Source organism: Ornithodoros turicata, chromosome 6, assembly GCF_037126465.1.
Source record: "Ornithodoros turicata isolate Travis chromosome 6, ASM3712646v1, whole genome shotgun sequence".
NCBI lineage: Eukaryota > Metazoa > Arthropoda > Arachnida > Ixodida > Argasidae > Ornithodoros > Ornithodoros turicata.
This window is the reverse complement of record NC_088206.1, coordinates 28682718-28708467: the sequence shown is the minus strand read 5'-3', so window position 1 is coordinate 28708467 and position 25750 is coordinate 28682718. Positions and strand designations below refer to the sequence as shown.

At 47.9% G+C, this 25750-nt stretch overlaps 1 protein-coding gene across 1 annotated transcript in view; it reads right to left on the bottom strand.

Annotated features, from left to right (window-relative positions):
- LOC135397777 (trypsin beta-like) overlaps positions 1-25750 on the bottom strand; it is a 150212-nt gene that overhangs the window by 37351 nt on the left and 87111 nt on the right. Inside the window, exons 3-4 of the mRNA XM_064629353.1 lie at positions 2060-2133; positions 1818-1915 (exon numbers count right to left, since the gene is read on the bottom strand). Coding sequence (XP_064485423.1) covers positions 1818-1915; positions 2060-2133 — 172 coding nt within the window. The remainder of the gene's footprint in view (positions 1-1817; positions 1916-2059; positions 2134-25750) is intronic.

The window sequence follows — 25750 nt, the reverse complement described above, 5'->3', positions numbered from 1 at the left end:
AGGCAACCATTTCCTTGGGAATGGTTCTAGGAATCAGCGGCGGACACGAGAATAATCGTGTTGGGCTATGCACAACTAAATGTGAAAGGAACGTGACCTACCAAGACCCAGAAGACGAAGAAGACAGAGCACAGACACTCTGCCAGGTGATGTAGTGGGCAAGTGGAAGGAAGAAGTGGAAATTGCTGTGGGCTGTGGAAGTGCTGTGGGTCCGCCACACGTACAGAGTGCACGTCATGAACTCATAAGAAAGGGGAACAAGGGCACGGCCGGTGCAAAACGGGTAAAACGGGAAGGTTACACTATCCCGGCAGCCGCGAGTCTGCCCGTAACAGTTTCCCCCACTTCGTGGTTCGTCGGCTTTTACACTGTTCGAAACATTTTTCGAATCATGAGTTTAGCTGCCTTCTAGTGGCAGAGTCTGAGAAATGTGCTCGTCAAAAATGAGCTTCGGACTTCCATGTGGTGTATCCGGTAACCCTTGCTTGTGCTTCCACCGCAGAGAGTGCAAGACGGTACAGGTACAACGAATAATAGTTTGTGTTGGCCCGTGGACGGCGGCAATGCGACACAACTACCGCACGCCATTGCTGAAGCCAATCGGTTCAACCGGTACCATCGTCATCCTAGCGTGAGGCTACGCACTTCTGCCCACTGAGATAGTCCATTATAGTTAGTCAGGACTTATATAGGGTAACACCATCTCTTCTGCAAGTTGAGAGCTCGGCTTCATGACTGTATTTGATTTTTCGGTAGGTTTGTCAATAACTACAGTCCTGTCATTACTAGCAAGAGATGGAAAGGCAACTGCTCAGACACATCCAACAAAAACTCCGCATCGCAGCCTGGATACTTCACCTAGATCTAGGATGTCGACCTAAGTACGACCAGCTAAGCTGCATGAGACTTGTTGTGGAGACACATTCGCAGCTTGTGATGGTCCGTTCAGAAGAAGAGGCCCACTTGACGAACTCTTACCAATAGCAGGACAAGGGCATTATTAGGCTCCGAAGGAAAATATCGCGGCTGCAGACAGTGCTAGAAGATTGGAGGACCGATATACGAAGCATCGGTACAGTCAGTGTGCAAAATTTTTCCAGGAGTGCTACTTCCATATCTGGGCAACGACTGCATGTTTTCCCTTGCAAATTTATATTTGCGTATATCTCCACATAATAAACATTTCTTCAAAGGCTGTTGTTGTAGACTTATCGGAAAGCAGGGCGGGCACTAAAGGGTTAACTGTATGATCACTTTAAATTTCGTGTGCTCCTGCTTCGAGCGGCGTCCGTCCCTCACATCGAGCACAGGCAGTGCGCTCTCTCACGAAGCAGGTATCTCCTGTCAGAACTCCCTCTCCTTTTGCTCTCTCACACGTCCACTGTCCTTTACTCTTATGAGGGAGCCGTTGTTACTGACCAGATGTTTGGTAACGGGAGGCCAACCACACCCCACACAATGCAAGGACAGCACCCTGAAGAATATTGTCCACCCCAGTTATACGTTCTTCGAGAGACAACAAGTTCCCTTCTCGAAACGAGCCTAGCTTGAGGACCTATACGAGATGGCACCATGGGATGTCCATCTCCGGAGAGCTCTATTTCAGCCTGGTGCGACTCGGCGTGTCCACGGGTTGGTTCGTTTCGGCAAATTAGATTCAACTAACCCTATTAGAGCCTTGGTATTGAGGCTTGGGCTACAGATGTCTACGGGACACGAAAAACAGAGGCACATTACTCAGAGAGTGCCTTTGGTCAGTACAGTACCAGACGAGTACGTCCCAATTTTTATCTGCGTAGATAAGCTGGATGACTTACAGCATGGTGCAGTGACCAGCGGTGACCACGTGGCGAGAAGTAATGATGGAGCCGGCGCACCTCGTTAGTGAGGCCAGGTACTTCACGTAGAGGAATACCTTACGAGGAAGAAACACACGACGTTGCACATGGCCAGCAACGTGAAGAAAACACTTTTCCCTAAGAGATTTTTGTTCAAAGCTCTGAACACACGTTATGTCATCGTAAATTAAAAAAATGCAATGGGCAAATGAAAGGCTCACCACCCAAGGAAAATTATCTTTTGCAGCCGCCAAGCCGTTGATGATCCTCACGTTCAAGCTAGGAATTCCGCACGCTGTAAAGAGAACGGATGAGGACATCAATTAAGCTGAACACGTGATAGTGTATGCGCATGACGTCGTGATACGCAAGAAACATCGACATCACCACGACTCGAACTGGGCTTATCCCTCTACGTTACCTTTCTGGAAATTTTTACACATGTGGCGGGGGTGGTTTATAGAGCTGCCACATGTCTTTGTGTGTAGCGCACAAAATCATTTAACCAATCACCTCGAACTACAAGGATTGTGTGGCTATTGTACGTCTACCGCTAGCCGTGAATAAATAGTAAGCCTTCATAGGACGAATTCCATTAGCACGGCTGAGTCAAAGTTTTGACTCGGGAAGGTACAAACAAATTTCCATGTTCAGAATCAGGTCAGGCGCGCAGTGTTCCATTGGGAGAGGAGTGGCAAAGTACATTGCCCGATAATTTGCGAGCACGGGTACGAGTTCAAAATATTAAGGTGGTAATGTTCACCGGTATGGCGGGAATTGCAGGGGTAAGCAGACCCCGAATGACGTTCCATTGTTTTAGGAGACCCGCGTGACATTGCTGGGAGTAGGCACCCACAGCCTTCAAAATTTGCTCTCTCCGTGGAATTCGACAATGCGTTACGCACAAATGTTACGCAAACCATTTCGATGTCTCGCATTAACTTATAAGATAATATAGATGGAACACATACGTACGCGGCACCCAATGTACTCTGTACCGCGACTTGAGGAGCACATAGCAAAATACACTCACTCTATCAGTTTCCAAATTCTATCAGCGCCCGTTTTAACGTTATAGGCAATTTTCCATTCTAGCGCTCGTAGGCACTTCCTTCGCTATTTTCAGCTTTTTGTAGAAGTGTACAATGACACGAAGAGTGTCGCGAAACAGCAGGCTCCCCCGCTTAAATATTGGTGTAGCAGTAAACCAAAGAATGAAAAAAAAAAACAGTGACAGAAGTTAGGCAGTAGAATGCCCCCTTCCCGTTGCACAAATAAGATGGTGCACCAGTTTGTGGGGAAAAGAGGACGAAGAAGCTGGGAGGTTGGAGGACGACGAGGTGGTTAGAGACAGGTGGTAAAAAGGAGGACGACGAAGGGTTTGGACGCAGTGTGGACGTGGAACCACACGGTAACGGACCTTAAGACTGTGGACGTGGAAGCGCACCGGAACAGACTGTAAGATGTGAGTTGAGTTTCTTGGCACATCTTGTGTTTGCATTTGTGTTTCGCCTTCCACTGGGGTCGAATGAACGGGCTTTGCCCCCGACACTGGGAATAGGCTCCCACAAATGGCGCCCAGACGTGGGGCCCGAGCTCGTTCGTTCGACGACGTGGAGGACGTGGCACGTATTTTTTTCGTTCCATTTTAGTGTGTCAAGTTTTATTTCAGTGTGATACCGCCGGATTGTGGTACTTCAATTACTTCGTGTTCTTTCATTTTTTTCTTTGTATCTCGCTTTGTTGGGGCCGCATTTTTGCTGCTCGTTTTCATTGAGTGTTATAGCTCCCGCCCGGTGCCTGACCCGTGGAGCTGATGGACCGTACGCCGCCTCGCTGGTACAACCTCCGGAGTGGAGCAAAAGCTCCATTACCCCACCGGTCTCACTCGGAGGAGCGACCGGCACACGTCGCCCGGGCGCCTACGGAGCCGAGAGGACCGGCCGACGATGAGAAGGCACCTGCCGTGCCTCCATCCCAAGGTACGTCGACTGCGGTATCTGCAGTGCCGCCGTCAGACACCACAGCAACGACAGAGCTTCTGTCACGTATGGCCGTCTGCCTTGATGCCGGGTTGGTTTCGCCGCCGCAGGCACACACAAGTGCCCGTCCGACTGACAATCCATGTCCCTACGTTCTCAGGGTACACCGATAGAAAGTCAGTTGCAGACTTCTTGGATGACCTTACCGCCTATCAGGCTGGTATGGGAATCTCAGACGAGGTCTTGATCCTATGCATCCTGCAGGTTGCTTTGGTAGGAGACTCCGCCCGCTGGCTCTGACTGCAGTCGACGTTCACGTCCTTTCAGGACTTCAAGCAGCGGTTTAAAAACGAATTCCTTTCCCCTGATTACGAATATCGTATCCTGGAGGAGCTGCACAAACGTACTCAGCATCCAGATGACACGTTGGCAGAATTCGTACGGGCCCTGCAAGAGCTGTATAGCAGAGCAGAACCAACTGCAACAGAGCAGCAGCGAGTAGCACGGGTGCCACCCACGGGTGCACGGGTGCACGTCAGTGCCACCCACGCTTCCGGCCCTACATTCGAGCCCATCGCTTTGATAGTCTTGAAGCGTTGGCGCAGGAGGCTCGTACCATACAGGGCGACCTCCTAGCCGAACTCGAATATCGGCCCCCGCCGCCGCCTGAATGGGCGTTAGAACCACGCTGTGCGTGGTCAGCGGGAGCAGCCTCGGTCGAAAGCCTACCTGCAGTGGGACAGGATGAGCACCACCGCAATCCTTATGCGGAGCCATCCCGCCGAGCAATTGATCCCTTCCGTCATGGACAGAAGGCGATCCCCGCAGGAACGAGTCATGACAGACCCGTCCTGCCTAATTATCGTGGTCGATCCGGCAACACCGCTGGCGAAACTACGGACACGCAGCGGGAACGGTAGCGTCTGCCGCGCCCGCAGCCGCAAAGGTCCGCCGGCTGTTGGCATTGCGGCAGCCCCGAACATTTCCGTCGGGACTGTGCGCACCGAGGGCCGAATACCCGTAATGTGCCAACGGGAAAAGACGCAGCCGACGTCCATGAACGCTCGTTTAACGACGTCGGCTATCTGTCGAACGAACGGTCGCTAGCAGCGGCCTTGATCATGCAAAAGCTGGCTCTGCAAGCAGCAAGACAACCAAATGAGACGCATTACCTCCTTTTGCTCTCTCTGTTTGGAATGGCATTCAGGACAGAGAGCCAAATATCGCAGTTCGCATTCTAGGCAGAAATTACATCGCCCTTATCGACACGGGAGCTACACTCTCTCTCATCGGCGACTGTGTTTACGAGCACTGCCTGCAAAGACAAGCAGTTCTGCAGACTACTGAGGTCACCCTTCGTCTTGCTTCCAATGACGTCATTTCAGCACAATCTGCAGTTGTGCTCTGGCTCCGTTTCGATGGGAGACGGCGAAAGCAGCGCTTCGTTCACCTTCCTGGCCTGGCAGTGCCCGTTATCGTGGGCAGGGATTTCATCATCCGGCACATGTTGGCGCTGGACCTGCCCAAGGGAGGATACGTATACCACGGCTCGACAGGGTTCTTCCCCTTCGCCACGGCAGCGGACGATTGCACGGCACTGCAAGCTGCAGCAGTCTCCACCGAACCGTCTGCACTCCCGACTGTCTTGGGGTCATTCCATGGTCCTGAGGAGGAGCGCCGTCAGCTTCAACAAGCATTGCGGCCGTACGACGGTATCTTTACGGAAACCCCCGGTAAGACGTCTCTGTTACAGCATAGCATAGACACGGGTAACGCTAGGCCCTGGCGTTGTAATCCAAGATCTTTGAGCGTGCATAAGCGTGCTTTGTTAGACGCTGCTCTAGAAGAAATGCTCCAAACCGGTGCAGTTCAGAAATCCCAGAGCCCTTGGGCGTTTCCTGTCGTCCTGGCTCCGATACGTGATGGTACGGCAAGGTTATGCGTCGACTATCGTCGACTTAACGCGGTAACTGTAAGGGACTCTTATCCCTTTCCGTCCATAGAGTCAATCATGTATTCCCAGAGCAACGCTGTGGTGTTTTCAACGCTTGATTGTAGCAGAGGGTTCTTGCAGATCCAAGTTGCCCCGGAGGACGTCCCGAAGACAGCCTTTACCTGTCATAGGGGTCTGTTCGAGTACGTACGGATGCCTTTCGGTCTCTCTAACTCACCAGCCAGTTTCCAGCGATTGATGTACACCGTGTTAGGAGATGCGAAGTACAATTTCGCGATGGCGTACATGGATGATGTCATAGTGTTTCCCAGAAATTTTCAGGAACACTTGGAACACCTGTCAATCGTCCTTGCAAGGATGAAGCAGGCGGGGCTAACCATTAACCCCCGCAAGGTACAGCTGGCATCGCCTAAGATGAGCCTTCTCGGCTTCGTGGTGGACGGAGGCACCATCAGTCCTAGCGATGACAACCTAAAGACGATCATGGAGTTTCCGGTTCTCGGTAACGCAAAAGCCTTGCAGCGTTTTCTAGGTATGGTTGGTTTTTACCGGCAATTCGTTCCTAATTGTGCTCAGTTAGCGCAGCCGCTGAACCAGTTGTTGCGCAAAGACACACGCTGGCATTGGGGAGAACAGCAGGAACATTCCTTACGAGCTCTATCTCATGCAATCGCTAATACAGGCCAGGCTATATTTGCCCCACCTAAATAAACCGTTTGTTGTGCAAACAGATGCTAGCGATTATGGTGTTGGCGCAGTTCTCTTGCAGGAGCATGACGCTATTCTCTGTCCAGTGGCTTTTGCAAGTCGCACGCTGAATCTGGCAGAACGGAACTATTCCGTCACGGAAGGAGGAGTGCCTGGCGATCATCTTCGCTCTCAGGAAGTTTGATCTCTACCTGGATGGCAGCACTTTCACCGTCCAGACTGACCACCAGGCACTCTCATGGCTGCAGCGGCTCCACAACCCAGCTGGACGTCTCGCCAGGTGGGCCCTGAAGCTACAAGGCTACTCCTTCAACGTGGAGTACAGGCGGGGCTCCACGAACGTGGTAGCGGACGCACTATCCCGTGCGCCTCTACAGGAGGGGGAAGATGTAGGCACCGAGGCCCCTTCTCAACTCCTGACAGCAGCACAAGTGGCACGGGACGGATCCTCGTCCTGGGGCACGGTCGTGAGCAGACAACAGCTCCTAGACGCTCAGAGAGCGGACGGCCTTTGTCAGCGGGTGTCTCAATGGTTAGCTGAGCAGGTCTCGGCAGACACCGGAACGTCTGACGGACGACACGACTCCTATCTGCTGGGCGAGGATGGCATCCTGTTCAGGTACATACCCCAGGCGGATGACGACGACGGTACATCCCCATTCAGAGTCGTCGTGCCACGGAAGCTGCGTAAGTCTTTCATACTTTACTTTCATACTCGGCCTTGGCAGGTCACAGCAGTGGCAAGAAAACTATGAAAAGTTATGTCGTGTTGCGACATGGCCAGGAATGAGGCAGGACGTAACTAAGTATGTTCGTACTTGTCCGGTATGTCAGAGAACAAAACCTCGTGGTGGTTTACCCCCCTGGGCGCGTACAGCCTGTTCAGAGCAATAGGCCCTGGCAAATAGTTGCTTGTGATGTGATGGGACCCTTTCCACGTAGTCCTGGAGGTAACCAGTATTTGTTTGTGGTTACTGGTCATTTCACGAAATGGGTTGAGCTGTTTCCTCTCAGGACGCTGACTTCCCAAAGAGTGTGGGAAAGGCTACTCGACACCTTTTGCCGGTTTGGGTTTCCTGCTCAGCTCATCCCAGATAACGCTACCTACTTTACAAGTAAGGTGTTCTCAGATTATTGCGTTGTCTTAGGCATTCAGCACAAGACTTCCCCGTATCACCCTCAGGCTAATATTACCGATCGTGTTAGTCGGAACCTGAAGATGATGTTGGTTGCTTTTACTAGTCAGCACCACCGTGATTGGGATCTTCGCCTGACTGGGCTGGCGTTCGCTACACGGACGACTGTCAACAGATCTACAGGCTTCACCCCGGCGTTCCTGAACTTGGGACGAGAGGCTCCTTTTCCATTAGACAATGCTCTGGGCCTCCGGGATGGCAGTACCCAGCCTCCTTATCCAAGGTACGCGGAGCACCTCCAGAGCCGACTGGACGTCGCAGCTCGGACAGCTCGGTAGAACTTGGACGTCGCAAGGTTGGACCAGGCTCGCCAGTACAACCGTGGACGACAGAATCTCACCCACAGCGTCGGTGACCTTGTCCTTCGACGGACTCACCCGCTTAGTGATGCGTCACGCGGCTTTGCAGCTTCGCTCTCAGATAGGTGAGACGGCCCCTTCGAGGTAAGTGCGTGCTGCTCCGGCCTCACTTACAGGCTTCGTCCCTGCGACACCGGCGAGGAAACTGGGCCAGTACACATCTCGGATCTGAAAGCTTACCACCTTCGAGACCCCGACGGAGAGGAGACCGATCATCAGCCGTCTCCTCCCCAGGACCTGGACCAGGATTCCGCTTCCGGACCAGCTCCCAGTCGCTACAGGCGGCGCACGTAGCTGCCACTATCCTAGTCGCTAAATCCTAGTGCTCTTGTATAGTTGGTGATTTCTGTTTCGCGGTCTTCAGCTATAATGTTCTGGGGGAGAGCCTTTTCAGGTTCTCACGGTTTGAAATTGCTTTCTCACCGGATTCCCCTTTCCTTCCCTGGCAGACTACGATGCCTCCCCGTACGAGACAACGCGGCGCCCGGGACTTCTATTTTACCCAAGGCCGCCCGGGGTCAAGCGGACCACCGGCACGATCTCGTTCGCCGTCACTACCTGCTCTTCGCTCAGTGGCCACCTGGACGGTGGTGGCGAAAGACCGCCCTGTTGGTTGGGTGGCTCGCTCCAGATGGTCGTCGCTGCCACGCCGCCTCCGGGGTGATGATCCTGCTTCGGTCCCTACGCCTTTTTTGGAACTGACGTTGTCCGACCGTCACCCTCACGATCCACCGATTCCCCTGTCCGAGGAGGAACAATGACTGCTGTGCCCTACGTGCAACGTCCCGGAATTACACAGGGCGACTCATCGTCGAAGTCTGCTACACAGGACCAGGGTCGACGACGCCCATACTGCCGGAGACGTATAAGCAGCGTTAGCGATCCTGCGACGCCTACGCCCCGAACTGCTGCGGGACGCTCCTCAGCGGGCAGATCCCCCGGGAGACGTCATAATTGACATGTTGGAAGATTTTTGAACTATTGTTTGTTCGTTCGTGAACTTTTGAATTTTGAGTGTTCGTGGTAGTTACCACAGGGGGCGGGAAGTGTGGGGAAAAGAGGACGATGAAGCTGGGAGGTTGGAGGACGACGAGGAGGTTATAGCCTACTCACACTAGGCGAACAACAGCAGAACACGCGATGAAAAGCACGTACTCGCAGATGTTTTGCATTTGTTCGGGGCCTTATAGCCTACTCACACTAGGCGAACAACAGCAGAACACGCGATGAAAAGCACGTGCTCGCAGATGTTTTGCATTTGTTCGGGGCCTTATCACACTGGGAAAACAAAAAACAGAGAACAACAACAGTGCTGGCGAACATTGCTTTGCAAAACATTTCATGTTCTGCCCGTGCTTCGCAATGCACGCACACTGCACGAGCTCTCGTGAAAACGCGCTAGGAAAACAATCCATCATGGACGACGCTTTGGCGATGCGGCGATACTGCTGTGCTGTCTGGCTGATCATGGGCAACGACGATGGTGACATTTTGGCAGCGCTTGCGATGTACAAATCAGAAACCAGGGACGACAACGACGAGAAACAACGACAACGAAGATGGTGGGTCAGGTCATGATTGCCGTCTGGTGCAGGGATGCTGTGAGAACCTCGAGAAGACCCTGATAACTATTGGCGATGAACCTGGGCACACATGTGAGGAGCTTTTCCATTCCGTTATACTGTTGAAGCAGGTCACGCCCTTCCGTCACGTCACTGAACCCAGAGAAAGGCTGCCCATCACGTTCAGGTACCTCGCTACAGGTAGGTCGAGTACAACTACGTTGCTACCATGTTATCAATGTACAATCTTCATACTAAGGTGAAACAGACCAGAGGACATCGCACGAAACTGAGACGGCACAGGAGGCTCTCTGGCCACTTATGAAAGTTAGTTGCAAATGTTCATCTGGTGCAACCGCATTCAAGCACATTCAAGCCACATTTTTTCAATGAAGATGTAGTGAGCGGTGGAGGCTCTGCAAGACAAGTTACAAGCTGCAGCCACAAAAACAGGTACAAATAAATTGTCTCAAACAGCTCTTCTGAGAGAGTGACTCCGTTGAACATGCATATACACCACATACCACATGACATGACATGACATGGCATGACATGACCGAAGTTTTCTCCTGGAGACGACAGTGGCAATATATCTGCCATATTTAATTTCTCTACAAGCTCGACCCACAAATTAAACGAAAAACGGTTATTAACAAGGCTGTCCACAAAGTTCGCTGAAACAATTAATACTTCTTGCGGAAGTCCTACCCGAGGTCCTATCCTGCGGCACGTGCAGTATGTCGCCACACAAATGTGGGAGGACTCACTGTACGTGGAAATCTAAATCTCTGCTTCCAAATTGACTTTTTTTTTTTTTCGGAAGCGCCTGGTGACTACTCCAACTGCGCTCTCTGGGAGAGCGGAAGGGAGAGTGAAACAGTTGGATGAGCAAATGGGATGCCGGGTACTAATTTTAGGGTACTAAGTTACGTTGTTTTAGTCTTTAAAAAAATGTCATAGCTCCTACACATGTATATTCGACGATATATATCTCCTTAGATTTTGAGCAAGAATTTTATTTTATTACTATTATTTTTTGGTCGATGCAACATCAAATTCTATAGATATTAAGAAAATTCCCTTTGGTTCGCAACGCTGTACTGTGGACAGCAGTGTTTTCCATCTCGAAAATCGAGCAATGTCCGAAACACAGCTCTTTGTTCGGCGCACATGTTCTTCGTGCATGTTTTTGTTCGCGATTTCAATCACACTGGCAAAACATTTGCTGTCCTCCGATGTTTTTTGTCTGCTTCTGCAGTGTGCGAGGATGTTCGGCGAACGTGCTCTGGAAACATTGTTCGCCAGCAGTTTTGCTTTCGTGTTTTGCTCGTGCTTTGCTGCTGCTTCGTGTTTTGTTCGTCTAGTGTGAGAAGCCCTTTATCACACTGGGAAAACAAAAAAACAGAGAGCAACAACAGTGCTGGCGAACATTGCTTTGCAAAACATTTCATGTTCTGCCCGTGCTTCGCAATGCACACACACTGCAGGAGCTCTCGTGAAAACGCGCTAGGAAAACAATCCATCATGGACGACGCTTTGGCGATGTGGCGATACTGCTGTGCTGTCTGGCTGATCATGGGCAACGACGATGGTGACATTTTGGCAGCACTTGCGATGTACAAATCAGAAACCAGGGACGACAACGACGAGAAACAACGACAACGAAGATGGTGGGTCAGGTCATGATTGCCGTGTGGTGCAGGGATGCTGTGAGAACCTCGAGAAGACCCTGATAACTATTGGCGATTAACCTGGGCACACATGTGAGGAGCTTTTCCATTCCGTGATACTGTTGACGCAGGTCACGCCCTTCCGTCTCGTGACCAAACCCAGAGAAAGGCTGCCCATCACGTTCAGGTACCTCGCTACAGGTAGGTCGAGTACAACTACTTTGCTACCATGTTATCAATGTACAATCTCCATACTAAGGTGAAACAGACCAGAGGACATCGCACGAAACTGAGACGGCACAGGAGGCTCTCTGGCCACTTATCAAAGTTAGTTGCAAATGTTCATCTGATGCAACCGCATTCAAGCACATTCAAGCCACATTTCTTCAATAAAGATGTAGTGAGCGGTAGAGGCTTTGCTGCAAGACAAGTTACAAGCTGCAGCCACAAAAACAGGTACAAATAAATTGTCTGAAACAGCTCTTCTGAGAGAGTGACTCCGTTGAACATGCACATACACCACATACCACATGACATGACATGCCATGACCGAAGTTTTCTCCTGGAGACGACAGTGGCAATAGATCTGCCATATTTAATTTCTCTACGAGCTCGACCCACAAATTAAACGGAAAAGGGTTATTAACAAGGCTGTCCACAAAGTTCGCTGAAACAATTAATACTTCTTGCGGAAGTCCTACCCGAGGTCCTATCCTGCGGCACGTGCAGTATGTCGCCACACAAATGTGGGAGGACTCACCGTACGTGGAAATCTAAATCTCTGCTTCCAAATTGACTTTTTTTTTTTCGGAAGCGCCTGGTGACTACTCCAACTGCGCTCTCTGGGAGAGCGGAAGGGAGAGTGAAACAGTTGGACGAGCAAATGGGATGCCGGGTACTAATTTTAGTAAGTTGCGTTCTTTTCGTCTTAAAAAAAAATGTCATAGCTCCTACACATGTATATTCGACTATATATATCTCCTTACATTTTGAGCAAGAATTTTATTTTATTACTATTATTATTATTATTTTTTGGTCGATGCAACTTCAAATTCTATAGATATTAAGAAAATTCCCTTGGGTTCGCAACGCTGTACTGTGAACAGCCGTGTTTTCCATCTCGAAAATCGAGCAATGTCCGAAGCACAGCTTTTTGTTCGGCGCACATGTTCTTCGTGCATGTTTTTGTTCGCGATTTCAATCACACTGGCAAAACATTTGCTGTCCTCCGATGTTTTTTGTCTGCTTCTGCAGTGTGCGAGGATGTTCGGCGAACGTGCTCTGGAAACATTGTTCGCCAGCAGTTTTGCTTTCGTGTTTTGCTCGTTCTTTGCTGCTGCTTCGTGTTTTGTTCGTCTAGTGTGAGAAGCCCTTTAGAGACAGGTGGTAAAAAGGAGGACGACAAAGGGTTTGGACGCAGTGTGGACGTGGAAGCACACGGTAACGGACCTTAAGACTGTGGACGTGGAAGCGTACAGGAACAGACTGTAAGGTGTGAGTTGTTAAAGTAAAGAGTTTCTTGGCACATCTTGTGTTTGCATTTGTGTTTCGCCTTCCACTGGGATCGAATGGACGGGCTTTGCCCCCGAGAGTGGGAATAGGCTCCCACAAGATTAAAAGTGCAGTGCCAGATCTGCTGTCCGTCTCGCCGTTTATCAGCATTGACTGTGACGTCAAACGTTAAAAGTGCTCTCGTTCGCTACGGAAAATTCGTATGCTTCAGGCATGGCATTCTCCTTGTTGACAGCTAGTCACCGTGTCCTGTTGATTTGAGGCATAAAACAGAGGTGCAAACGAAGAAAATGACGGCCATAAGACCCATTCAACTGACACCGGTGTAAAAACGTCTGAACAGAGCGCGGTAACGTGGACGGAACACAGGACTTCAGCTCCGGATCTATACGATGTAGCAGCGACGAATCACCCATCGCACGCCGTCTGCATCGCCGTTTGCACATTTCCTGCGAAAATGACCTTAATGAAGATGTATCATCTGACTGAGTATATCACCGGATGTAGCGTTGAAGATAGGTGTGCTATGTCCGCTACTTCTTCTGCCACTTGATTCCTCATTTCTTCATAAAGTTGGAAGAGCCGACTCATCGAATTGTTCGGTTTGTGCAACGGTGGAGGATAGCGAGCATATTGCGCTGCACTAGGTCTGCATCTCAAAGAGCTACACCGAAAGCTACACTTGATCGACTAGACAGCATAGTCTTCGATATAGTGAAGGTGTTGGGACTTTGGGCACCGCCGAACACGAGGGATGCTGCTTGGCGGAGCTGTGGGGTGGATACAACCTTCTAGGATTCTCTGTGCATGATCTTGGGATAATTGTGGATATTGGACTTCTGAATGGCGAACATGTGAATAGTGAATAGCGAACTTGCGAGTAGAGCACATGACATGTATTTTTGGGGGGTGAGGGTCCGGGGGTGAGAATTTATGTTAGGAATAGCAGAACAAGTCGGGAGACGAGATCAATTTCTCCTCTTTTTTTGCACACGTGCAAACGAACAATAAAACGTTACGCTCATAATGCTAATGCATTGTGTGTCTTACATTCATTGTTCATGTTTATTATATACGTCTCCAAATAACGAGGACTGCCGGCGTGTCACACGAGGCAACAGGCAATGTGGCGGTTCGCGCAATTCGCCACGCGATGCAACATCACACGGCTCTCCTTGTATTCGTTCCTGGAAAACAAGACAAACAAAGTGCGTCCTTTCTGTCTTCAACTTATTGAACTAGTTCAACGATCGCAACTTTCACTCGCACTGCACCTGCACATCCCCATTCCCTTTTGTGCCTCAATCTACACGACTTGCCGATTTCGTTGCACTGTGTATCCTTATCGTGAGCCGGAAAAGAACAGGAGAATATTCACTGGCGGCAGACTGATCAGACGACTATGTTTCCGACGCCTTGTTTAGTAAAAAAAAAAAAAAGGCAGCCATCTCTGATGCGTCTCTCGGCAGAACAACGCGCGCGAAAGGCGATCTGCAGTCGGCCGCGAGTCACTTTGATGCAGGGATTTCCCTACACCCCCCCCCCCAGGGGCGGTGTACACCCTCCCTGGATTTTTGCAACACCCCTCCTGAAATTGCTCAGGTGACCCCACCCAGCTCGACCATGTAGTGAGTCCGGCGCAGCGAATTACATCCTGTACTGTCAAGCTTGGGCTGTATGACCACAGTCATGCAGATGGTCGTACCATGCATTCGTCCAAAATCATTTGAAAGTAACTGTTCAATGCATAAATTGCGCGCATATACGAGCAAAAATGCGTGCGGGCACGCACACTCAATGTGGATCATCAAGAACCATTTGCGCCCAACTCAGTCAAGCGGGCTGTTCTGCTTTTTTCGTCTAAGGTTTCCACCGTTGGTTGCTAGGTACTCATTGAGCTTCGTGAGACAGGGTGCTAGTCCTTTTCCTTTGTCGGTCATGCGATTATGCATTATGTCAAAATGCCCTTCATAATGAATCTGTATTCTAATGTACTGTGTTCTAACGTAATAACATGTACAAATAAAACGGGAAAGTTGTGGAGATATCACCAGTGCGCCACAATTCATTCTGTGTCTAAGAAAACTTAGTAAGTGGAATCTTCACCAAGCATACCCCCCCCCCCTTGAAAGTTCGGCACCCCCCCCCCCCAGCAGTGAATTTCTGGGGAAATCACTGCTTTGATGGGTGTCAGTGTCCGATCACAGCCGAGGTCACTTGCGAGCCCTAGGAGTGGACGCAACGTACAACGTCAAATCGTCACGGGGCTGCCCGTCATTTCTCAAGTGTCCTCTACTAGAATAGGAGAGAGCTCTCCGCACTCGTGAGAATCAATCGGCTGCTGCAATATTTTTCTGCTACGCACATATTTCTTGCGTGAAAACGCTATGTAGTTATCGGACATTCGATCACGATAAAAGCTTTTTCTTTTGTCTTTGACTGCTCCTTTGAAGGGATAGTAGCGTGTAGCAACTCGCTGTGGGAGATATCACAGTTCGATTACCCGTAGCTTTAAATGTAAGCCTACGGCGACTACGGCTTAATGTCACCAGGGCACCTCAGCTACTCTATAAAATGAGTCTTCTCCACTCGCCCAAATGCCCCACTTGCGCTGTTGAAGCTGATATTCCCCGTCTTCTCCTCGACCGCCGCAGATTCGACAACCCTCGACCCACGCTCAGACGGCGCCTACTTTTTGTCATAACGTGCATTCCACCTAGGCCAGCATCCCTAAGGATTAGTCATTCCATTTATAAGGCTTATGTTATCTGCAACAGTGCGTGTTCGTCCAGTCAGTCGTCTATGTAGTCGCACGAGATTGAAGTACAGCCGATTTTTTTCCGGCTAAATAATGAGCCGAATAATGACGGTGCCAGGCTGAGAGCAAAGTGTCGATCGTGCTTGGAATTCATCAGCGCGTCGATACGGTATTCACTCAAATTTGAAACATCGTCGCAAGATGAGTGTGATGTAGGATGTGGGAAGACGACGAGAAGAAGGAAAGAAAGGCTGTTCGTACTTTAACGCAACTGGGTGTGGTTGTCTGAGGCTCCGTTCTTACACTGTAACGCAAGAGCCGTTACAACTTGGCGCCCGAACTCTCATCGCTTGATGCACGGACGACGGCCCCTGGCACCCGCTCTTCACCCTCCGCTCTCAACCGATCGTCGTAAGCCTACGTCCAAGATGGCGGACCATTCTTCTATGGAACGTTCCATCGCGAACTTCGACGAGATGGACGACGTCGGTAAAGCTGCGGCGTTCAGGTCCGCAGTTACTGAGCTGGATGGCTTGAGGAACCAAGTCGGCGACTTACAAGCACAGCTCACCGCCTTGAAAGAATCGTTGGGACGGGAGGAACCTACTCAACCGAGCATCCAAGTGAATACCCTAGACCTTCAGGCAACACACGACCTTGTGTGCGGTCTACTTGCACCAGTTATCCAGCGACTGGACCGTTTGGAAGTCTGCTCCTTGCAGTCTTCGCGAGCATCTTCACCCGTTGATATTTCAGATGCGTCAGATGACGATGGTTCGATGGTTCGATCGTGCTGAAAGTAAAACGGAAGCGCAAGAGAACAAAGACCCACGCGACGTCCGCGCATCCGCGGAAGGAAGCGTCAATACCTTGCTCTAAGCGGGATATATCCTCTGTTTTCGCCAACGCAGTTCCTCGGCTGGGAAGCGATGTTCTTGCCTGGATCCACCAGACAGACTTCTTGTTCCGGTCCTACAACGTCCATCCTGATGTCGCGATTCCGCTCCTAGTAACGAAGTTTCCATCGAAGGACTTGGAGCGTGGATCAGGTACCATGTCAACGCGTCCAAGATAACTTCATGGGATGACATGAAAACAGCATTCCGCAAGCACTATGGAGCGAGATGAAAGACTCCGCGACATACACCGCTGTGGTTCATGAGAGGCTGAACTGTGCAAGGAGGCTGGCTGCCGAGAACATCAAACTTGCTCAAGAAAAACAGAAATCCTACTTTGACAGGCGACCTCAGGACATCACTTTCGAGAAGGGACAGTTGGTGCTCCTCAAGTCGCCACCAACCGGTGTCAAGGGCTCCAAGAGCTTCCGCGGCCGTTTCGCATAGTGTCTCGTCTGTCTCCGGTCAATTATGAAACCGAGCCTGACGACTGTGCCTGGAGCGACGTCGTTCATGTTGAAAGACTAAAGCCCTACCTGAGGCCTTTTGCCTCCTATGATGTAAATATCTATATAGTGTAATGTAGCTACTGTAATTATTGTATATACGATGCCGGGTCGGCACCTTTTAAAACTGGGCATGTGATGCAGGATGTGGGAAGACGACGAAGAGCATGTAATGGAGGATGTGTGAGGACGAGAAGAAGGAAAGAAAAGTTGTTCGTACTTGACCGCAATTGGGTGTGGTTGTCTGAGGCTCCGTTCTTACACTGTAACGCAAGAGCCGTTAGAATGAGCAACAATAACCCATCTGTTTATTTGGTTGGTGAGTACAAGCATGACATCGTAAATGACCATCGTTGCTGGTCGTTGCCTAGCATTTCGTATATTTTTGTTAGGCATATTATAATATTCCAGAGGGTGCACCTTTCTGCTCATCTGGAGTATACTCTTAAACCCGTACCTTTTATTGTAACTTTTAGAAACATGTAACTTCTGTATAGACGTAGATTTCGAGATTTCTTATAGGTTACACCACTGTAACGTATATTTAGAGGTTAAAAGCGACCAAGGTCATGTCTTTACAACACGAATAGAAGTTACATCTCGGAAAAAACAAAAACAGCTTGTTGTAACTTATAAATGTACCCTCTACTCCGACACTGTAACTTCTAAGCGAAATCTCCAACGATAATCTCTTTGTTAGTTTCTTATCGTTTGTTTTCCTCTTGTTTTTCAGCATAATGCCGCGTTTCAGCCTCCCATTCGAGACGACAGTTGCGAATCTACGCTGTTATTTTTTATCTGTTTCAGCGTCACCTATACGTCAACTACATGTTATCAATGCTGTATGAACACAGATTATAAGTTCGCAGTCTGAAATACTGATAGTATGTTTCTTTCTAAACGGGGGGAAAACAATTGTCAATGCCGCAACCACCAAGATTTCCGATTTCGCTGGGTAGTCGAGCCTGGTCTAGGTCTATCCACACTGAGAGCGGTTTCCTTGAAACGCTTAACGCTGGTCGTCCGTCCGTTAACAAGTGTAATCTGTTTTAATCAGTGGTTTTCCTCGCGTTTATCATAGTGTCGTCAGGAACAACGGAAAAGCTAGATGTCGCTAGCAAACAAGTATATTTTCGGTGTTCTCAGTGGAAAGTGTAGTGAGTGCGAAGATTGCAAAGAATATATAACCGAAAACGAACGTCACCACCGCAGCCCTAATTCACACACTTCATACACTGGGTAAGTGTACATTTTGTGCTAGGTACGTGCGTTATTTTGATAGCAAGAGCTCTTAGCGCAGGTTTGTTGTGATTATGGCAAGCGTTTTGCGGTCCTGCATATGAACGCCACTTACGCTTGCTACTTTTCTGCTCTTACTTGGTCGCCAAGTCAATACACCGGCGTGCATTTTGCGAGCTGCGGATATATGCATCGAGATATATAATTCGCAGCTTCCTACTTGTATTCTTACGATATTCTAAGACTCAATCGCGGAGTGAACGCCTTATCGCATTTATGCTGCTTTGTACCTTGTGATTTGTACGGATTTGAATGGTTCCGTAAATGTTACTCTCATTGCCCAAACTTTTGTTCCCAGGATCCCACATGCAGGTTCACATACCGTCACCAGCGCAATGCAGTACCTCACAAACTCGTCCCAGAGCGCCTCCAACGCTGATAACGCAGTAATGTAGTCTCTCCTGCGTTACTGTACACTCATATTCCTCAAGGTTGTGTGCGTTTTATGTAATACTGTATTGCCATTTGCGCTCGCCTCTGCAACACGAATGTGGAATAAATTTTTTTCTGCTGCAGTTCTCCATTTCGTTGGGTGTGTTCAGCTTAGCAAACATAGGTCAGTTGTTTTGACTCGCTAGCTTCCTCGCACTTTTATGCATTGCTTCTCACTTAGAAGATAGTTCTTTTTTCCACATACATGATAAAGCGACCATGGTTTCTCCTCACACCAGAATCGCACTTGTGCACAATGTGTCACCTCTCGACAGACTTCTGTTTTTGTAATATACATATGTTCAAGATCTCCTTCTCTGCTGGTTCATTTTGGTACATTGGTGTGTTCTGTAAATGTCTGTCCATATCCCACGCACAGGGTGTTTGTTTTTATTCGCATCACACCAGCGCTCATTTGACAGGTGGGTTATGTTAATTTTCGCAAATTAACCCATCCGTAGTTACAAACATTTCCGACATTTCCTGACGCATGTGTTTGTAACTACGGATCGACTAATTAGCAAAGATTCACATAACCCGCCTGCCAAATGAGCGCTACTCTGTTGCGAATAAAAATGAACATCCTGTATAAAAAGCCGCACGTTGGCGTAACCTTTACGGGCAGGTGCTGGATTGAAGGCCGTAACCTCTAATTAGTGGGTTTCCTTGTAACTTTTATAAAAGGGGTCACTCAGAGGGTACCTGGTAGCTTCTGAAATAGAGGGTAAAATATTGCGATTTTTTACCCTTTACTAAAGGGTACGGAGTTAAGAGTGTATGATGAAACTATAAATCAAACAGACGCGCACTAGTGGGCTGTCCCTTCCAGAAAATGTTCCTGTTAAAATATAACCACCTCTAATAAACAATATTAAAGAAGGTAATAAACGCCTCAAGTGGGCCGCAAATTGTGCATATTTCGGCCTTTTCTTTCTTGATAATCTGCGTCTTCTGGGGTGCGTTCTTCGTGGGTTGCGTTTGTAGGGTAAAGCATTACTAGTATTTCTGGTGTAATACACAGAAGCATTTGTATTATGTATTATAATACTGATTTCTGGCAAGTATTTTATATCCGTATTATAATACAAAATATAAGTATTACTGCTCACTCCTGGTATAAACATTAGGCTTTCTGCAGTACATAAGTTCGAAGTTTCGTGGACATTAACTGAATTAAAACTACCAGTATTTATGATACTGAGCCATGGATGGGAGTGGCGTTACGCAGTCACTCCCAGCTGTCTAGCTGTTTTCGTTCCCCGGCGCATGAAATCATTATTTTACGCCTCTTATTTTCGTGTTCAAGTGTGGATTTAGTTGTAGCACCGGACGAACTGTGTCTGGAGCCCTAGGTATACCTTACCAAACTGTAAGCCAGTGTGGATTTCAGAGCACGCTTGTGTCACATCAGCATGCAGCGACATGAAAACGCGAAGCAATTGCACATAACAACACAAACAGCAGCCCCAACCTGCACTGTGACACCAGCCCTTTAATATGTCACAATCATTGAAATTTGCCATTCGCTTGTGATTTATGTAATATCAATTACAATATGTTAGTGCTTTCTTTCGCAGCTGCTCAAACTTGCTTCATTTCATTCAACGCCTCAACAAAGACTGGCTTGAGTCTCAGCCCTTCGTACGCACTCTAGCTAATATCGGACCGGCTCAGTGTCCTGGTAAGCCTCAAAAGACCTTAAGCCTCAAAAAGACACCTGTGCAGGAGCGCTGCAACTGGAGACAACTGCTACTCACAACACATCAGCACTGCGCAGTGTCAAGCAGAGGCTTCTGTATCTACATACTTCGATCCTACTGTACAATCTGAAGGGTAAACTGTACAGACTTGGTAAAGGTTTGGTTTGATGATACAGATATGCTAGAAGAAAGTCTCAAGAGCAGAACCTGTGCAGACGGGCCTAATATAGGATATTTATAACTCGTCATCCCATATTTGTTCATTTGTTTCCCATGTCCAGCACATGTGACCCAAGAGACATAACGTTTGACCTGTCTGATGTGAGTGAAGGGGGTGACACTGATGAGCAAGCTCAGAAATTTAGTGAAGTTTGTAATAACTTCAAATGTACAAATAAAAGATGTGTATTTCAGTTATGTACACCATTGCGAGGGTACACTGAAGTGCACCACATATTTGAGTGCATATGAGTGCACCACATATTTTTGCATGTCAGCCACCTGCTTTTCACCTCTACAGTCGTGCATGTCAGGTGTGGTGTGTGACAATTATCAGACCACTGCACGTGGTGCAGAGGTCAGAGAGAGGGCAGAGGTCATCAGAGACCACTGCACGTGGTGCTTTGTGCCGCCCCCAGTTTTCTTCATGTATCGTCCCATGGAATCCAATATCTGGATCACCATTTAAGTGCAATACATGCTGTTTTTCAGGGATGAGCTGCTCTGGCGATGAACCTCCCCACTCTCCTTCTGAAAATAAAGTTGTTGTTGTTAAATTTGTTGTTCAGGGATGAGAATGCAACACCTCGTTCTCGGCCTGCAGAATCCCCTCCGACAAGTCAAATGTAAGTCCGTGCATTGTTTAGTAAACATCAGACGAAGTTCTCTAAAAAATATCCCGTAGTTCGAAACTTGTGGAAGGACCTGTTATATTAGCCGGTGACTTTTGTTCTGTCAGGCAAGTAAAAACATAATGGGCCATCATCTCTGTGATGGGAGCTGCATGCCAGACACACTGAGCTTGATGAGTACTATTGGCAATATAAGCTGTTAATAACACCCATGATACTCTATAGGTCACATATGTGGCCCCGAAACTAAACAAGAATAGAAAGGGGCAGATTTTGAAAAGAAATTAGTGCACACTATTTCACAGGAGTTGTTTATTGTAACTTGTAACAAAACGATCTCATTAAACTTGAGAAACACATGGGATATACCGGCATTCACAAGAAGAGCAACACACCAGACTCATTCCAAACTGAAAATATACCATGTCTGCATGAATAGACATATCGGCATAAAAAGTCATACTATGGTCTCCACACATGATGCAAAGCCTAACGATACTTGAGGATGACTCGCCATGGCCGTCTCATACTAAAGTAATGTAAAAGAGAGAACGTGCAGGCTAGCTGGTTATACATAGGGCCTGAATTATTAGGGTTTAAACCGATTCTTCCTCGAATTCGCACCCCCGAATTGAAGGTTGCCTCTTTAGGGTGAAACCCGATTTTTAACCGGCAAATTGCCTTCACTGAGACGTCTGTAGGAATGCACACAAACTTGTTTGGCAGCAAATGCAGTTGCATCACCATTTGTACCGAACCAGTTCAGTTAGTTTGAGTAGCTGAGCCCGATTTCTCCCCGAATTTAGCGTACTGGAAGTTTTTCGACCTGAATTTGCATGAACTTACACCACATGTTTATTTACCCAATCTTTACTCCCGGAATTTACAAATATATTCCCCGAAAACTTCAGGTTCTAGTTCTACATGGTGGAAGAAAACACCGAGACAGATGGAGATGCAAAACCGTTGTCTTGTGTTGCGTCTTCCTCTGTCACTGGGGTTTCTACCACCATACCAACGTAAAGTGACGAAAGAGAGGAACGACATATTTTTTTTTAAATCAGCCTACTCCAGGTGAAATGTCTTTGCGGATTTGCTTGAGTAGCTCTGTATTACACACATTCATGACGAGTGTTAATCCTCTTGTCACAACACAGTCTTCCTTGAAAACGGCCTGGCTATTTCATTGTGAGGTAGCGCAATAAAAGGTATTTTTTGTAGTTAGGTCACTCATCACACCCCATAGCTGTAAGCTTCTTACAACAGTACTACTATCGTGCTTTTTTCTCGCATTCTATACCAGCTTTCGTCTTTGTGTTTACATTGCATATTTTCATCATGCAACTTTCACCATGCATAGCTGTATATCTGATCCTAATTTTGCAGCCCCTGAGCCCTATCCCCCGTAGCAGCCTTATAGTCCTTGCCCGAGACAATCCGACGTCAGGCTTCTTCAAGCAAATTCCGGAGCAAATGTCATGTAGTTTTCGTTACTGCAAACATATTCTGTGTATGTGTCACTTGCATAAACGCATACCGCACCGTAAAATACAAAATGTGACAAAAACAGTCAGTGCTCTGTCGTTTTTCTGGAACTCCACTGCATTCGAACAAACGTGAACCAAAAGCAACGAAAGAGAGAAACGATAAACAACAACAAAAAACGAGAAACAGAGTAGAAGGGAGGAAAGTAGTGCGAGAGAAACGCGCGTACGTCATTCTACGTCATTTGCGACATAATAAAAAAAGAAAAAAGATAGGGTGACTAGTCCTCAGTCATTGTCCAGCTCCAGAGGTCACGTGAGTTTTTCGCTACAATAGGCCTCTATGGCAGCCTCCTAGTCCTGCATCGGCTGATAAGAATTGTTTCGACGGCAGGGGATTTAACAAATTCGAAGGTGTCCATGACTGCGGTTCCTAAAACACGCTAAGCCTTTATTTCTTTGAAGTGGCTGGTATTATGTTATGGATCTCGATTTGTAAAATAAAAAAAAATGAGATGTTAGTCCCCAGCCACGCGGGACTGGCTATACCCCAGGACGCGTTATTCAGAAAAGAAGAAACTGAAACTACACAAGTCTATGCACTTTGAAACGGAATAGATGAAAACACCACCACAAAACCTGGCACCAAAAGCAACAGTGTAGGAGAGTCCACGTGCGAAATCTCAATGCATAACAAACAAAGAGCGTCACAAAGTGTCAAAGAGGTCCGTCGAGATGAGGAATTGCACAAGGGCGGGTATGTGCTGATTTCCGCGCCAGCACCCAAGAACCTTTTCGGTGAGTATGGCCGATTATCCAGGCGGGCCAGCGATGACACAAGGGTACAATGGAGTGCACTGTAGCTCGGGCACGCTTGGAGTATATGATCCACGTCTTCAACTACATCACACAGACCGCAGTTGGGTGACGAAACCTTGCCGAGCTTAAACAAAAGTCGGTCACTGTATGGCACGTTGAGGCGGAGCCTGTAGACGAGCGACGTGAAGGGTCGAGGAAGCGCTGACGTCATACAAAAACGGAAATCTGGGTCTACCTTGCGCAGGAACGCCGTAGAAGGGACACTTCTTCGCCAGTGTTAAAGGGACCGAAAAGTGAAAAATAACCCCCATATTTTTGCCCACTGTCGTGCACAACATCGTTGTTTGATAAGATACAGAAAGCATTACTTCTCAATTCGGCATATTTTTTACGTATAAATATTTTGAAGATTGCCGGAACATGGACGGTGCTGCCAGCGAACGGCGAAAAAGAGCAACTTGGGTTTCAGGTCCAGGACTCCGAGGGATTGGTCAACCCTTACCACGTGAGAGTTAATTTTGTAGAGAACAAAGCTGACGCACATTATCTTGCAGCTAAACGCTATTTTAAAAATGACGCTCACTTCCATAGCTTTTACGTTAATAAAGCATTCAGCTACTTCGCCGCTACGAGCTACGATCCGCCGCGCCATCTGCAAGGCCGTCTGTGTTATCGCGTTTATTGTTTACGTCGTGGCTGGTCGTGTTGGTCGCGCGAAGAGAAGTGAATGACATGTTCGTGGTTGTTGTGTCAATTATTCGAGAGACCTACATATGCCTGGTGTAGTTTTGGTGTCCGGGGATGCAAAAATCATGTTCGTTCACCATCGGCGGCGGGCGTTTTCTACCACAAGAATCAACAGGAGAGTCCGCGAAAGCGAATGTGGTTCGAAACATTCAGTTATTAGATGTAGCAGTCGTGTCGTGTGTGCTGTTCTCATTTTGCTGCCGATGACTACGAAGATGCCGTAGAAGGCGAATTGCGAAGACGTCCGAAGCACACTGGTGCTCAGTACCTAGTGATTTTGCTTCACCGAGGTGACGAGTTCAACACAACGTCTTAGGTATGTACAGGCGTCACACATGTATAAATTATAATATATCGACGACGTATTCCATTTCACTTATGTTATCCTACTTGTCATGTACTCAACATTGTCAACATCAACAAATTTAATTCTAGGGGCCTTCCAGTGTTGAAGTGGCGCAAGACTGCTTCGTGTGTGTGTGATCCAGGCACTCAAGTTGACATGACAGAAATAGCTGAAAGCAGGTATGCAAAGTCCACAGATGGAAGCACTAGATTTGTTACGTGTTGCAGACTTTGTGACATCTTTTTTTTAGTATTTGGACAGGTGCAGAACATTAGTATGACGTCAACAACGGGAGAAGAAACCGATCAGAACTACTAGCTTGTTTGAAGGGTACAATAATACTTCCTGTTGAGATGTAGTTATGACTTTATGACTAAGGAACGCTAATTAATTTTCTAGAAATGCGTCCTCTACACTTGAATGCCCAGTGAAACAGCAAACGTTCGTTGTCTTTGAAGCCCCACTACTGGAATTGTTCAATGTGTGTCAGAGCTGCAGTGAGCCATGCAAGGTTACCACATCATATTGGTCCTAAATTTGCAGAGTTCCCTTATCTAGGACGCAACTGTCATTTCTCTTTATTGCTTTTCCGATTCACCTTCTCAGAGATTAATGTGGTTCACCATACACTGCATGGCACTGTCTTTCTCTATACTCATGCTTTTGGTTTCTTGTTCTGTTGAATAAATCTTCACTTGACTTTGCAGCCATCACGCTGTCTACTGTGTTTGCCCCTCATCAATATTGATGTGCTGTAACGGTATAGCACATCAACATGCCAACAACCTACCAAACAACCTTGCCTAGTCCTACTTTTGGATGGAAACTACACGATGTGGTAACATCCACATATATATAATGTTTTTAGTCGACTGAGATTTGCTGTTTTTGTACAACCTTCATGGTACATTTCTTTTGTCTCACTTAGCATGCCTGAAGAAATGTTCTGATCTTCATCAAGATGACAGGTCATTGTTCGATCTGCAGCATTATTGTTCCTGTAATCTTTTCACCAACAGAGAATACAAAAGTGAACAAATGGTAAAATATAACAAGCTTGTTAAATTCAAAAGGGAAAGACAAAACTGTTTATACTTCTCTTGTTTATTTTGTTGCAGGTTTTACAACTCT